The sequence below is a fragment of the Haematobia irritans genome, chromosome 3 (genome assembly GCF_050003625.1).
Source record: "Haematobia irritans isolate KBUSLIRL chromosome 3, ASM5000362v1, whole genome shotgun sequence".
Taxonomy (NCBI): domain Eukaryota; kingdom Metazoa; phylum Arthropoda; class Insecta; order Diptera; family Muscidae; genus Haematobia; species Haematobia irritans.
This window is the reverse complement of record NC_134399.1, coordinates 157,545,291-157,562,897: the sequence shown is the minus strand read 5'-3', so window position 1 is coordinate 157,562,897 and position 17,607 is coordinate 157,545,291. Positions and strand designations below refer to the sequence as shown.

Here is a 17,607-nt window from a genome sequence, read left to right as displayed (position 1 = left end):
TCATTTCTATAGAAAATTTTGTTAAAATTTTATTTCTATAGAAAATTTTGTCAAATTTTTATTTCTATTGAAAATTTTGTCAAAATTTTATCTCTATCGAAAATTTTATCAACATTTTATTTCTATAGAAAATTTAGTCAAAATTTTATTTTTATAGAAAATTTTGTCAAAATATTATTTCTATAGGAAATTTTGTCAAAATTTTATTTCTATAGAAAATTTTGTCAAAATTTTATTTCTATAGAAAATTTTGTCAAAATTTTATTTCTATAGAAAATTTTGTCAAAATTTTATTTCTCAGAAAATTTTCGTAAATTTTTATTTCTATAGAAAATTTTGTCAATGTTTCATTTCTAGGGAAAATTTTGTCAAAATTTTATTTCTGTAGAAAATTTTGTTAAAATTTTATTTCTATAGAAAATTTTGTCAAAATTTTATTTCTGTAGAAAATTTTGTCAAAATTTCATTTCTATAGAAAATTTTGTCAAAATTTCATTTCTATAGAAAATTTTGTCAAGATTTTATTTCTGTAGAAAATTTTGTCAAAATTTTATTTCTATAGAAAATTTTATTTCTATATAAAATTTTGTCAAAATTTTATTTCTATCGTACATTTTATCAACATTTTATTTCTATAGAAAATTTTGTCATAATTTTATTTCTATCGAAAATTTTGTCAAAATATTATTTCTATAGAAAATTTTGTCAAAATTTTATTTTTATAGAAAATTTTGCCAAAATTTTATAGGAAATTTTGTCAAAATTTTATTTCTATAGGAAATTTTGTCAAAATTTTATTTATATAGAAAATTTTGTCAAAATTTTATTTCTATAGAAAATTTTGTCAAAATTTTATTTCTCAGAAAATTTTCGCAAATTTTTATTTCTATAGAAAATTTTGTCAAAATTTTATTTCTATAGAAAATTTTGTCAATGTTTCATTTCTAGGGAAAATTTTGTCAAAATTTTATTTCTATAGAAAATTTTGTCAAAATTTTATTTGTGTAGAAAATTTTGTTAAAATGTTATTTCTATAGAAAATTTTGTCAAAATTTTATTTGTGTAGAAAATTTTGTTAAATTTTATTTCTATAGAAAATTTTGTCAAAATTTTATTTCTGTAGAAAATTTTGTTAAAATTTTATTTCTATAGAAAATTTTGTCAAAATTTTATTTCTGTAGAAAATTTTGTCAAAATTTCATTTCTATAGAAAATTTTGTCAAAATTTCATTTCTATAGAAAATTTTGTCAAGATTTTATTTCTGTAGAAAATTTTGTCAAAATTTTTATTTCTATAGAAAATTTTATTTCTCTAGAAAATTTTGTCAAAATTTTATTTCTATCGAACATTTTATCAACATTTTATTTCTATAGAAAATTTTGTCATAATTTTATTTCTATCGAAAATTTTGTCAAAATATTATTTCTATAGAAAATTTTGTCAAACTTTTATTTTTATAGAAAATTTTGTCAAAATTTTATTTCTATAGGAAATTTTGTCAAAATTTTATTTCTATAGGAAATTTTGTCAAAATTTTATTTCTATAGAAAATTTTGTCAAAATTTTATTTCTATAGAAAATTTTGTCAAAATTTTATTTCTATAGAAAATTTTGTCAAAATTTTGTTTCTCAGAAAACTTTCGCAAATTTTTATTTCTATAGAAATTTTGTCAAAATTTTATTTCTATAGAAAATTTTTTCAATGTTTCATTTCTAGGGAAAATTTTGTCAAAATTTTATTTCTATAGAAAATTTTGTCAAAATTTTATTTGTGTAGAAAATTTTGTTAAAATTTTATTTCTATAGAAAATTTTGTCAAAATTTTATTTCTATAGAAATTTTTGTCAAAATTTTATTTCTATATTAAACTTTGTCAAAATTTTCTTTCTGTAGAAAATTTTGTCAAAATTTCATTTCTATAGAACATTTTGTCAAGATTTTATTTATGTAGAAAATTTTGTCAAAATTTTATTTCAATAGAACATTTTGTCAAGATTTTATTTCTGTAGAAAATGTTGTCAAAATTTTATTTCGATAGAAAATTTTGTCATTTTGTCTGTAGAAAATTTTGTCAAAATTTTATTTCTATAGAAAATTTTATTTCTATAGAAAATATTGTCAAAATTTTATTTCTATCGAAAATTTTATCAACATTTTATTTCTATCGAAAATTTTATCAACATTTTATTTCTATCGAAAATTTTGTCAAAATTTTATTTCTATAGGAAATTTTGTCAAAATTTTATTTCTATAGAAAATTTTGTCAAAATTTCATTTCTATGGAAAATTGTGTCAAAATGTTATTTCTATAGGAAATTTTGTCAAAAATAATGCCAATTAAAATGTAATCAATTAATGACTCTTTTGTAAATTTAATATTAACTTTTTGCCACTTATGGCCACAATAAATGCTCTTTTAATTACATCGAATATAATTTTGTAAAATGCAAGCTGTGAAAAGTACAACACTGCATAATTTATTCTAATGTAAAACAAATGCTTACCAAGACACCTTTTTTACTTGGAGTTTGTGATGGTCATGCGTAAAGCATTTGCATATCCATGGATGCCTTTAATGATGATGACGATGAGGATGCCATGATGATATCCGGAGACAAAAAACAAGTTACACAGACCGTTTGAATATGTTAATGGCAAATAAAATGAAATGACAAATTTCCCAGAATTCATTAAATTACTTAATAAATGAGCTGTACGATATTAAAGTCAGAGCTAAAGCAGATGATGACCTACAAGGCAGATGCCATTAAATTGGCTTTAATAAGGCTTTAAATTTTCAGGACAATTTTAATGATTGCCAATATTCAATGGAAATCATTAATGCAGTATATTTCCAGTGTATATATCCTTGCAGAATATGAAAAATTCCAAAAAGAAAATTTTAAATTCTTTATCAATATTTTGTGGGGTTTAAAAGGTATAAGACCCATAAAATAAACTTGGTATTTTTATTGATACAATTCAAAGGTGATGGCTGTAGGGTGGAGTAGACTTTGTTTTTTTCTCATTCTTTTTTTTTTTTTAAATCAGAACAAATTTCCATCTCAACTCAATCGGAAACATAAATGTGGGCAACATAATAAACATTTCTCAGAAGACAGACAAAAGAAAACTTGTTGTCTTGTAAGATTTCGTCTTAACAATAATGGCCTCAAGTATCATCGGTAAATGTTAACTTGAAAAGTAAATATCAAATATGCCAGTAAGTAAGGTTTTTACTTCCGGAAATATTTTTACTTCATGGTGTTGGCTTCCTGCTGAATCCTTGTTGTGTTTACTTTTTTTTGTAGGAGTTCATATTTATATTGGCAATATTTTGTCATAAAATACACCTGGTGAATTCTTAATTTTCCTCAAGCAATTTCGCTAAAGGAATATTATTTGTTGCTGTCATGCACTAAAGAAGTTTTTCTCTGTTTTCTTTATGAAGTCTTCGTTTAAAGTAAGATTACAAAATTAGGTATTGCAAGTAAAGGAAATATTATATAATTAAAATTAAAAAAAAAATGTAAATTAAGATAATGGAGACGTTTAAATTTAATATAATAAATTTGTTTTTTCTATATAATAAATTTGGGTGATTTTTACACCTCGTTAATATTATGAAACATTCTTCCTAAATTCTCTCCGACAAAAAAAAACTTAATTTTCATTGTCTTTCGTAAATTTTATCAATAACTTTTTACTAGTATACGAAATACTCTACACAAAATTTTCTATAGAAATAAAATTTTTTACAAAATTTTCTATAGAAATAAAATTTTAACAATATGTTCTATAGAAACAAAATTGTTTACAAAATTTTCAATAGAAATAAAATGTTAACAAAATGTTCCATAGAAATAAAATTTTGACAGAATTTTTCTAAAGAAATAAAATTTTACCAAAATATTCTATAGAAATAAAATTTTGACCAAATTTTCTATAGAAATAAAAGTTTGGCAAAATTTTCTATAGAATTGAAATTTTGACAAAATGTTTCTAACGAAATAAAATTTTGATAAAAATTACAATAGAAATAAAATTCTGACCACAACATCTATAGAAATAAAATTTTGATAAAATTTTCATAGAAATAAAATTGGAAAAACTTTTCTATAGAACTTAAATTTTGACGAAATTTTCTATAGAATTGAAATTTTGACAAAATTTTTCTATAGAAATAAAATTTTGACAAAATTTTGATAAAATATTCGATAGAAATAAAATTTTGACAAAATTATCTGTAGAAATAAAATTTGTACAAAATTTTCTATAGAAATAAAATTTGTACAAAATTTTCTATAGAAATAAAATTTCAACAAAATTTTCCATAGAAATAAAATTTTGACAAAATTTTTCTAAAGAAATAAAATGTTGACCAAATTTTCAATAGAAATAAAATTTTGACAACATTTTCTATATAACTTACATGTTGACAAAATATTCCAAAGAAATAAATTTTTTACAAAATTTTCTAAAGAAAAAAATTTTGACAAAATTTATTATTAAAATTTAATATTAATTGGATCAATTATTTTTTTTGTGTTATTGCAGTGATACCACTTAGAGAACCTTTGAAACCCTCAGAAATGTCACCAGCATTACTGAGGTGGGATAATCCACCGCTAAAAAACTTTTTGGTGTTCGGTCGAAACAGGAATCGAACCCACGACCTTGTGTATGCAAGGCGGGCATGCTAACCATTGAACCACGGTGGCTCCCAAAATTTTCTATAGAAATAAATTTTTGACAAAATTTGCTAAGAAAATAAAATTTTAACAAAATTTTCTATAAAAATAAAATTTTGCCAAAATTTTCTATACAAATAAAATTCTGACAAAATTTTCCATAGAAATAAAACTTTGACAAAATTTTCCATGCAAGTAAAATTTTGACAAAATTTTTCTAAAGTAATAAAATTTTGACCAAATTTTCTATAGACATAAATTTTGACAAAATTTTCTATAGAATTGAAATTTTGACCAAATTTTCTATAGAATTGAAATTTTGACAAAATTTTTCTATAGAAATAAAATCTTGACAAAAATTACTATAGAAATCAAATTTTGACAAAATTTTCATAGAAATAAAATTTGGAAAAACTTTTCTATAGAACTTAAATTTTGACGAAATTTTCTATAGAACTAAAATTTTGACAAAATATTCCAAAGAAATAAAATTTTGACAAAATTTTCTAAAGAAAAAAATTTTGACAAAACTGTCTAAAAAATTGACAAAATTTGCTACAAAAAAAAAAGAACTTTTACAAAATTTTCTATAGAAATATTTTTTTTATAGATATATAATTTTGACAAAATGTTAATAAAATTTTCTATGGAAATGAAATTTTGACAAAATTTTCTATAGAAATAAATTTTTGACAAAATTTGCTAAGAAAATAAAATTTTAACAAAAGTTTCTATAAAAATAAAATTTTGACAAAATTTTCTATAGAAATAAAATTTTGTACAAAATTTTCTATAGAAATAAAATTTGTACAAAATTTTCTATAGAAATAAAATTTTAACAAAATTTTCTATAGAAATACAATTTTTACATATTTTACTATAAAAATAAAATTTTGACAAATTTTACTATAGACAAAAATGTTGACAAATTTTACTATAGAAATAAAATTTTGACAAAATTTTCTATAGAAATCAAATATTGACAAAATTTTCTATAAAAATAAAATTTTGACAAAATTCATTTCTATAGTAAAATTTGTAAAATTTTATTTCTATAGAAAATTTTGTAAAAATTTTATTTGTTTAGAAAATTTTGTAAAAATTTTATTTGTTTAGAAAATTTTGTCAAAATTTTATTTCTAAAGAAAATTTTGTCAAAATTTTATTTCTATAGAAAATTTTGTCAAAATTTTATTTCTATAGTAAAATATGTCAAAATGTTATTTCTATTGAAAATTTGTAAAATAACTCTCAGTTTGGGAGAAATATTTTGTAAAATATACTAAGAATTCCACCAATCTATGAAACCAACTGTGGCAACCGTGTATTAAAAATTAAATTGCATTAATATTTCATAATACTAAATTAAATATTATGAAACAAAGTAATATTGCTTTAAAGAGAATACAAAACTTAAGCAAAAAATAAATTAAATTGAATTAAGTTAAATTAAATTAAATTAAATTAAATTAAATTAGATTAAATTAAATTAAATTAAATTAAATTAAATTAAATTAAATTAAATTAAATTAAATTAAATTAAATTAAATTAAATTAAATTAAATTAAATTAAATTAAATTAAATTAAATTAAATTAAATTAAATTAAATTAAATTAAATTAAATTAAATTAAATTAAATTAAATTAAATTAAATTAAATTAAATTAAATTAAATTAAATTAAATTAAATTAAATTAAATTAAATTAAATTAAATTAAATTAAATTAAATTAAATTAAATTAAATTAAATTAAATTAAATTAAATTAAATTAAATTAAATTAAATTAAATTAAATTAAATTAAATTAAATTAAATTAAATTAAATTAAATTAAATTAAATTAAATTAAATTAAATTAAATTAAATTAAATTAAATTAAATTAAATTAAATTAAATTAAATTAAATTAAATTAAATTAAATTAAATTAAATTAAATTAAATTAAATTAAATTAAATTAAATTAAATTAAATTAAATTAAATTAAATTAAATTAAATTAAATTAAATTAAATTAAATTAAATTAAATTAAATTAAATTAAATTAAATTAAATTAAATTAAATTAAATTAAATTAAATTAAATTAAATTAAATTAAATTAAATTAAATTAAATTAAATTAAATTAAATTAAATTAAATTAAATTAAATTAAATTAAATTAAATTAAATTAAATTAAATTAAATTAAATTAAATTAAATTAAATTAAATTAAATTAAATTAAATTAAATTAAATTAAATTAAATTAAATTAAATTAAATTAAATTAAATTAAATTAAATTAAATTAAATTAAATTAAATTAAATTAAATTAAATTAAATTAAATTAAATTAAATTAAATTAAATTAAATTAAATTAAATTAAATTAAATTAAATTAAATTAAATTAAATTAAATTAAATTAAATTAAATTAAATTAAATTAAATTAAATTAAATTAAATTAAATTAAATTAAATTAAATTAAATTAAATTAAATTAAATTAAATTAAATTAAATTAAATTAAATTAAATTAAATTAAATTAAATTAAATTAAATTAAATTAAATTAAATTAAATTAAATTAAATTAAATTAAATTAAATTAAATTAAATTAAATTAAATTAAACAAATTTTTTGGTTGCCCAATCTGCTATAAAAGCTGTTTTTTTTTTAATTTTGTGGTTTATAAATACAAATAGATTTTACTCCTATTGTCATATATTAGTTTTCATTGGAAATTTAATATTGATAAATTTGATGAAATTGTAACAAATAAAATATATGGTCTTTATTCGCAATACAAAAAAAAAGGCTTAATTACACTGCTATTATATTTCATATTTAATTATATCTAATATATAAAAATATTTTATAGTTTTTTATAGTTTTTTGCTTCCTTTTCCATGAGGCTATTATATATTCATAACTGTTTTAGAATATAAATCTCCTAGTCATTAATCACACTTTTATTATTCTCTTTGCTCTCTCATTACAGATTCTCGGCACGTAATTAACAATGCCAGACAACATGTAACAGTGATTTCCGGTTCCAGTGTTTGTTGACTGGCTAAACAATAAATCCACAAAAAAAACAAGAGAAAGCAAGAGAGAGAGAGAGTGTGTGTAGACGAACTAAGCCGTTACAAACACATTACAACTACAACTACAGCAAATAAAGCACATAAACCCGCAAAATACCCAATGCAAATACAAAAAATCTATGCAAAATCAAAAAAAAACTCAAGATGAACTGAAAATCTTTCATAAAACCATAACAATGAGGATATATGAAATTTCAAATAATAATTCCATGGAGTTTTATACATATTTTGTGATTGTTTTTTAATTTCCATCATTTCTAATAGTGTTGTTTTTTTGTATTTTCTCTTTTCAGAAAGTGTAATTCAATTTCTTAATTCAACCTTTTTCCAAATAAATCCATCTCAAAAAAAGTGATAGAAAATTTTTGTGCTATAAAAAAGAAATAAGAAAATCTAAGAAAAAATAGTGAATAAAAAATAAAAGAAAAAGTATAAATCTTTCTTAAAAAAGAAAGCTGAAGCAAAATCAAATATTTGTGTTAATCAAAAAGATAGTGAGAAGAAGCTAAGGAAAATAACACCGGAATTTCCTTAGCGTTTTTGTTTTGTTATTCAGTTCCACTCCTTCCATTGTGCGTTATCCTTTCGTATTGCTTTTACAAAGGAATTATTGTTAAACTTAAATTCAGTTTTTATTTTTTTTACCAATTGTCAAACCAAGACCTTTCATTTATTACATTTAAAAAAAATAATTCGCATAAAACAAAAAACCACAAACCATCGGCAAAAACATAAAATTTTCCTTGTAGAGGCCATTTGCGTATATTAGCGCAAATCGCTTTCGCTAACAAAATTATTACCAACCAGCCATGGATCCGCCTATTGGCAATGGATACCGGCTGCCAACAATCTCCAAAAAAATAATATCGTCGCCATTAAACGTAACCACCAACTCCAACCGTGCAATGTGCAATACGAAATGCCAACAACAGAGGAAAATCAATATCGTTGGCAGCAATAGCAGCAGCAGCAGCAGCTGTAATCAAAAAGTGTCATCAAATTCCCGCTTAAGGAAAAGCAACAACCTAACCAGCACCACCCATCATACCCACCGCAACAGCATCAAAAGAATAGCAACCGAGCCATCAGCATCAGCTGCAGGACAAGGATACCTTCAGCCAGCACCTACAACAATGACTAGAATGCGACACCAGGTTTGCAGTCTAAGTTTTGTCATTGCCTTGATGGCCGTTGTGATTTTAAATAATGTCGGTTGCTTCATCACCTCAACGACGCAAGTTTCCGCAGCTGCATCCGCCCAACGTGAAAATACGCGTATTCTACCATTACAATCAGGTAAGTTGGGATAGCATATATATGAAATCCTTCAGCGATTTGAAACAAAGAAAAACCAAAACCAAGTTTTAAACTTATGGACGACTGCTTATCACTGTTGAGTTGAGTTATGAGAACTACTCTTAAAAAAAAACCAAAAAGAGTTTCAACTGTTATTTCCGTTTTTCCTACAGTTGCCCATATGTGACTTGATTCAGTGGTTGTACCCCATATTTTAGAAATTATTGGCAACTTAATATTTTTTTTTTTGTGAAAGAGAAAACATAATGAATACATAGAAGATTTGTCACACTTTTATTCCTACAGAAAATGTTGTCACAATTTTATTTCTATAGAAAATTATGACAAAATATTATTTCTATAGAAAATTTTGTCAAAATTTTATTTCATTAGAAATTTTTATTTCATTAGAAAAAAAAAAGATAAAATTTTATTTCTATAGAAAATTTTGTCAAAATTTTATTTCTATAGGAAATTATGACAAAATTTTATTTCTATAGAAAATTTTGTCAAATTTCTCAAATTTTTTTTCAATAGAAAATTTTATTTTTATAGAAAATTTTGTCAAATTTTATATCTACATATTTTTTTCAAATTATTTTTTTTTTATGGAATACTTTGTCAAAATATTATTTTTACTGAACATTTTGTGAAAACATTTTTCTATAGAAAATTATGCCAAAAATTTATTTCTATAGAAAATATTGTCAAAATTTCATTTCTATAGAAAATTTTGTCAAAATTTTATTTCTATAGAAATTTTTATCACAAATTTATTTGTATAGAAAATTTTTTCCAAATTTTATTTCTAAAAAAATGTTTGTCACAAATTTATTTCTATAAGAAATTTTGTCAACATTTTATTTTTACAAAAAATTTTGTAAAAATTTTATTACTAAAAAAATTTGTCTAATATTATATCTATAGAAAATTTCGTCACAATTTTATTTCTATAGAAAATTTTGTCACAATTTTATTTCTATAAAATTTTTCTATAAAATTTTTACATAAAATTTTGTCAAAATTTTATTTGTATTCAAAATTTTGTTAAAATTTTCATTCTATAGAAAATTTTGTCCAAATCTTATTTCTACAGAAAATTTTGGTCAAAATTTTATTTCAATACAGAGTTTTGTCAAAATTTAATTTCTGTAGAAAATTTTTATCAAAATTTTTTTACTATAGAAAATGTTGTCAAAATATTATTTCTGTAGAAAATTTTCGTCAACATTTTATTACTATAGAAAATTTTGTCAAAAATTTATTTCTGTAGTTTATTTTCTCAAAATTTTGTTTCTATAGACAATTTCCTCAATATTTTATTTCTAAAAAAATTTTTCTCAAAATTTTATTTCCATAAACAATTTTGGCAAAATTTTATTTCTACAGAAAATTTTGTCAAAAACTTATTTCTATAAAAAATTTTGTCAAAATTTTGTTTAAAATTTCATTTCTCTATAAAATTTTGTTAAAATTTTCATTCTATACAACATTTTTGTCACAATTTTATTTCTACAGAAAATTTTGTCAAAATTTTATTTTTACAGAAAATTTTATTTGTATAAAAATTTTTGGAAAAATTGTATTTCTATAACAAATTTTATCAAAAGCTTATTTCTATAGAAAATTTTTTAAAAATTTTATTTCTATAGAAAATTTTGTCAAAATTTTATTTCTATTTTCTATAGAAATTTTATTTCTATAGAAATTTTTCTCAACATGTCATTTCTATAGAAAATTTTGTCAAAATTTTAGTTTTACAGGAAATTTTGTCAAAATTTTATTTCTATAAAAATTTTTGTCAAATTTTATTTCTATAAAAATTTTTGTCAAAATTTTATTTCTATAGAATATGTTGCCAAAAATTTAATTTCTATAGAAAATTTTGACAAAATTTTATTTCTATAGACATTTTTGTCACAAATTTATTTCTATAGAAAATTTTGTCAAAATTTTATTTCTGTAGAAATTTTTGTAACAAATTTATTTCCACAGAAAATTTTGTCACAATTTTATTTTTACAGAAAATTTTGTCAAAATTTTATTTCTATATAATCCTTTAGAAAATTTTGTCAAAGTTTAGTTCTATAGACATTTTTGTCAAAATTTTATTTTTATCTCTATCTCTATAGAAAATTTTGTCAAAATGTTATTTCTATAGAAAATTTTCCCAAAATTCCATTTCCATAGAAAATTTGCTCAAAATATTATTTCTATAAAAAATTTGGTCAAAATTTTATTTTTACAGAATTTGTTATCAAAATTTTATTTCTATAAAAATTTTATTTCTTTAGAAAGTTTTGTCAAAATTTAATTTCAATTGAAAGTTTTGTCAAAATTTTATTTCTATAAACATTTTTGTCACAAATTTATTTCTATAGAAAATTTTGTCAAAATTTTATTTTTGCAGAAAATTTTGTAAAAATTGTATTTTTATAGAAAATTTTGTGAAAATATTTTCTACAGAAAATTTGGTAACAAATTTATTTCTATAGATAATGTTGTCAAAATTTTATTTCTATAGAAAATGTTGCCAAAATTTTATTTCTATAGAAAATGTTATCAACATTTCATTTCTATAGACATTTTTGTCACAAATTTATTTCCATAGAAAATTTTGTCAAAATTTTATTTTTACAGAAAATCTTGTAAAAATTTTATTTCTATAGAAAATTTTGTGAAAATATTTTCTGTAGACATTTTTGTCGGAAATTTATTTCTATAGAAAATTTTGTCAAAATTGTATTTCAATAGAAAGTTTTGTCAAAATTTAATTTCTATAGAACATTTTTGTCAAAATTTTATTTCTATAGAAAATGTTGCCATAATTTTATTTCTATAGACATTTTTGTCGCAAATTTATTTCTATAGAAAATTTTGTCAAAATTTTATTTTTACAGAAAATTTTTCAAAATTTTATTTCGATAAAAAATTTTGTCAAATTTTATTTCTATAGAAAATTTTGTCAACATTTTATTTCTATAGAAAATTTTGTCGAAATTGTATTTCTATAGAAAATTTTGTCAAAATTTTATTTCTATTGTAAATTTTCTTAAAATTTCATTTCCATAGAAAATTTTCTCAAAAGTTTTTTTCTATAGAAAATTTTGTAAAAATTTTATTTCAATAGAAAGTTTTGTCGGAATTTTATTCTATAGACATTTTTGTCAAAATTTTATTTTTGCAGAAAATTTTGTAAAAATTGAATTTCTATTGAAAATTTTGTGAAAATATTTTCTATAGAAATTTTGGTAACAAATTTATTTCTATAGATAATGTTGTCAAAATTTTATTTCTATAGAACATTTTCTCAAAATTTTATTTTTACAGAAAAATTTGTCAAAATTTTATTTCTATAAAAAATTTTCCCAAAATTTTATTTCTATGGGAAATTTTCTCAATATTTTATTTCTATAGAAAATTTTCTCAAAATTTTATTTCTATAGAAAATTTTGTCAAAATTTTATTTTTATAGAAAATTTTGTCAAAATTTTATTTCTATAGAAAATTTTCTCAAAATGTATTTCTATAAAAAATTTTTGCAAAATCTTATTTCTATAGAAAATTTTATTACTATAGAACATTTTTTTTTAAAATTTTATTTCTATAAATAAAACAAAACAAAAAATCCAACTACACAACAACTGGCATATGTAGCGAAAAGTCTCTGTTGGCTGTACAATCGATTGTACTGCCATGTAAAAATTAATTTATGGAAAATAAGTGGAAATAATCAAATGGAATATACAGCGCAAAACAAAATCCAATTATCATTGGTTATAAAAAGGTGTTAGTTGAGTGTTTTACTCTACCTCTCCCACACACACTCTCTTTCTCCCTCTCGTTCCCATCACTATAGATATTTTATCCTATATGGACCCCTTGAAACCATTGCGAACTACTCAGTTCACTCGAACACATAGATGAAAAATAAAACATGGATATAAATCGTCAATATACATGAAGGGCAATAGAAGTAATTAATCAAATTGAAAACATGACTGGATAATGACCTCCTGTACAACAGTGACTGTGAGACAGACAGACAGAGAGAGAGAGAGGATGGTAAACCATTAATGACTATATGTGTTGGTTAGGGAATAACGTTTACATTATTATAAAATCATGCAATTAATTAAAATATTTCTTATAAACATTTTGTATGACACGATGACCGTGCATTGATTTAATGAGTAAGTTAAATGAATTGTTATTATGAAGGGAATGGTGACGCGATAGGGAGAAAAAAGTTCAATAATATGCAAAAAAATAAAGTGTTTTTATTGCAAAGTTGATTAGCGTGTATATATTTTCTATGGAAATTCCAATGATTTAATAAAATGAGATTTATTTGTTTTTGCATTGCTTAACTTAATTTGTATGGTTGATGTTGTAAAAAAAAAAGCAATTAACATATTGACTTTAGATGGTGTACGTAAAAATGGCAATAAAGACTTTATGCAATAAAAGCATATCTGGAATACATATGTTTATATGTGGCCGAAGTCCTAAATAGCCAAGAGCAGTCAGAATCGTTATAGAATATTTATAGAGTTTTCTAGTTTTTACGGAGTAGTAAGTGCAAGAAAGAGCGTGTTCACGTTAACGCGAGTTCACTGTTTACAAAATTGTTTTATTATAAAATAAAATCATTTGCTTTAAAATGAAACAAAAAAGTTTTAATTATGCAGATTTGTTTTGACACAATTAAGTAATACCTTCATAATTCTTCATTACAATTTAATAGCAATTAAATTTGTTAAAATTTACATATAAAAAAAATTCATTGTATACATCTAAATTTATCTTGTTTTTTCTGATATAGTACTTGTTAGCCCAAATAATTTCAATGAAACCAGTTCAACGTTTTTTTTTTTTAGTCACAATCGAGTTACTTAAGAATTTCAAATATTTCTCATGTATATGTGAATTATAAAAGTAAATATGGGGTGTCAATAGAACAACGTCTATATTCACAACATATTCAAGAAATTCTAGAATTTTATTTGATTCTTGTGTGTGTGTGTGTGTTTGAGCATGACTAGCTTGTTATTGTATTTTGCATAGTACTTTTGTGTCATTTGCAAACGTCATTGTGGCAACAATTTTAATATCAAATCACAAGAAGAATGTCAAAAGCTAAGGCATCTTTTGATGGAGCCACAATGAAGATGAAAAAAAAAACAGTAAAATAATAAGTATGCGAGTACTTCATGACAATACCCAACTATTATACTAATCACAGACAATAGCAATAATAATAATAACAACGCCAGCTACGAGTATGTTTGTAGGTATCCCCATACGAATATTCATTCGTTCTCCTATTGATGTTGTATTTTTCTAGCTATAGCTCTTTAGTGGCTTTTCTTGTTGTTGTTATTGTCATCTATCTCTACTACTACTAGGTACTATAATACCACAGCAAGCAACAACAACGACAACAATAACACAAAATAGCTAGCGTCAACAGAGCCAGAGACAACACAAACCTGAAATATGGATGCCAAGTAAAGTCGTTTGCCTGAAACGGTGATCACCGGTACCAGGCACCAGCGAAGAAACGAGCCACCAAATGTACGACAGACAAACGACCGCATGAAATCACACACAACAAACAATTCAACAACGAGGCAACACAAACAATTGTGACCGATGCTACTCTACCAGGCCGTGCCTGTCTAGTGTTTGTGCGCGCCTGTTGCTTGCTGCAACAACAAAAATCCCCATACAAATAATACAATACGACGATGATTATTACTGTGATGATGATAATGATGGCGACGATTTGTTATTGTTGTTGTTTTTGTGTTCTTTTGGTACACAAACGTAGTTGATCTACTCCGTTGAGTAATAAGCAACAAGCAAAACAACAATAAAATCTATATATCTGTATATATATATATATATATATATATTCTGGCTTATAAATACCCTGTGAGAGTTTACTCAAATTTTTTGCAAAAAAAAATAACAATAATAATCGCTGCCATAATGATCTTCATTGAGGTTGTTTTTTTTTTTTTCATTCGTTTGTGAAAATAACAGTGGAGAAGAGTCTAAAAACTACAAGTGGCGCATACAAATTAACTGGGAGTTTATTTGTAAGCCTCTCTAAACTAAAGAGAGGAGAACAATAAATAGAGAGATAGAGAGGTAGAGAGTACGTGTGTGTGTAATGAATATTACAAACAAGTTTAATTTTAAGCCGGCATTTGACTCTACATACAAAACAATGGATCACCAACAAAAACAAATGCTTTCCACCAGTGCTGCCGCTACTACTTCAATCGAAGTATTTTGCTTCATTTTCACAAAATTTACTTCGTCACTCCTTCTTCCAAAAATCTGCTTCACTTTTTGTTCTGCTTCAAATTTTTAAAATTTTCCCCATATTACCTAATTGTTTTTCCTATTCCTTTAATTACGATGAACATAGCGGTTTTAATCATTGAATTATTAACCGATGTGGACCAATTTTTGCATAGTTTTTAGAGACCATATACTTATACCATGTACCAAATTTCAGCCGGATCGGATGAAATTTGGTTCTCTTAGAGACTCCGCAAGCCAAATCGGGGGATCAGTTTATATGGGGGCTATATGTAATTATGGACCGATATGGACCAATGGTTGTTAGAGATCGTATGCTGAAACCATGTACCAAATTTCAGTTGGATCGGATGAAATTTGCTTCTCTTAGAGTCCCCGCAAGCCAAATTTGTGGGTCCGTTTATATGGGTGCTATACGTAAAAGTGGACCGATATGGCCCATTTGTAATACCATCCGACCTACATCAATAACAACTACTTGTGCCAAGTTTCAAGTCGATAGCTTCTTTCGTTCGGATGTTAGCGTGATTTCAACAGACGGACTACTTCAATTTTATTCAATCTACTCCACTTTTTTCCAAAATCTACTTCACTAAATTTTTTACTAGCGGCAGCACTGCTTTCCACTCCTTAAGCAAAACATATAAAATTTGAGAAAGAGTATCTGGCAAACACACACTCTCACACATGTAGCCATTAATATTTATTGGATAGGAAGAGAAAAAAGAATGTGGGCTCCACTCCACGAAAAAAAAACATTCTTAATGACTATTAATATGAACACGGAACTCCCAAATACATACAAACAAAATATCAAATTTATATGACTTAACTTATATGTAGGTATTAGAGGTGTGCGCGTGAGTGAAATTTCACTCACACTCACGCACATTAACGAAGTCAAATATTTATTCACGCACGCTCACGCACGATAAGTGTCTTAGCCACTCACAGTCACGCACATTCACGAAATGAAAAGCAGTAATCACGCACGCTCACGCACGAAGTACTTTTACAGACTCACTCTCACGCACTATTCACGACAATTCACGTGACTCACGACAAATTCACGAGACTCATGACATTTTCCCATCGGGAATGAGAAAGGGTAACAAAATTCATAAATAAAATATAGTTCGACAGCTAAATCAATTTCAGTTAACATACGAGTAGGAATTAAAACTTGATTTTTTTCGTGAGCGTGATTTTGCAGAAATTTTATTCACGCACATTCACGAACCGATTTTATTACTCACGCACACTCACGCACGACATATTTGTTTTAGTCCCATTCACGCACATTCACGAGAGTTGCTTCAGATTTTATTCACGACTCACGTGATTCACGCGTGAATCACGCGTGTCACGATAATTTCGTGTCACGCGCACACCTCTAGTAGGTATATCAGTTACAACTTGAGAATTGCCGATTTTAATTATAATTTTATAAATGGTATGGAAAAAGTTTTGTTTTTATACCCATCATTATAGGGTTAGGTTTTAAGAATTTTACTCCCGCTGAAAGTATTTTTAGTATAATATTGGCTCTACACTCTACTTAGATTCTCCTTTTGAGTTCGTTAGGAATTCCGTTGTTCTTTATATTGATTGTGCCCTAAAAAAAGAATATTTATGGGCTTTAATTTTGCTTTAACTATATATAGTTAAAGCAAAATTAAAACAATCCCAGCAAAAAAAAAAATTGGAAGTTCTTCCAAAGGCACAACTTTAAAAGCACTTCCAGAAGATGCACTCCCAATGATGTTCTTTATTTTAACTACCCAGGAAGTTCTTTTAATTCATTTTTTTTATAACTTGGTTTTTTCATACTTTTAAAGGGTAATTTTAACTTTTTATACCCACCACCATAGAATGGTGACGGGGGTATAATAAGTTTGTCATTCCGTTTGTAACACATCGAAATATCGATTTCCGACTATATGAAGTATATATATTCTTGATCAGGGAGAAATTCTAAGACGATATAACGATGTCCGTCTGTCTGTCTGTTATAATCACGCTACAGTCTTCAATAATGAAGCAATCGTGCTGAAATTTTGCACAAACTCGTCTTTTGTCTGCAGGCAGGTCAAGTTCGAAGATGGGCTATATCGGTAGAGGTTTTGATATAGTCCCCATATAAGCCGACCTCCCGATTTGGGGTCTTGGGCTTATAAAAACCATAGTTTTTATCCAATTTGCCTGAAATTTG

The 17,607-nt window shown here is 23.3% G+C and overlaps 1 protein-coding gene across 2 annotated transcripts in view; it reads left to right on the top strand.

Moving 5' to 3' along the window:
• mgl (low-density lipoprotein receptor-related protein megalin) overlaps window positions 1–17,607 on the top strand; it is a 752,690-nt gene that overhangs the window by 155,133 nt on the left and 579,950 nt on the right. For both annotated transcript variants that reach the window (XM_075299561.1, XM_075299560.1), the window contains exon 2: window positions 8,060–9,062. In XM_075299561.1, the coding sequence (XP_075155676.1) occupies window positions 8,576–9,062 (487 nt within the window). In that variant the 5' untranslated portion in view covers window positions 8,060–8,575. The remainder of the gene's footprint in view (window positions 1–8,059; window positions 9,063–17,607) is intronic.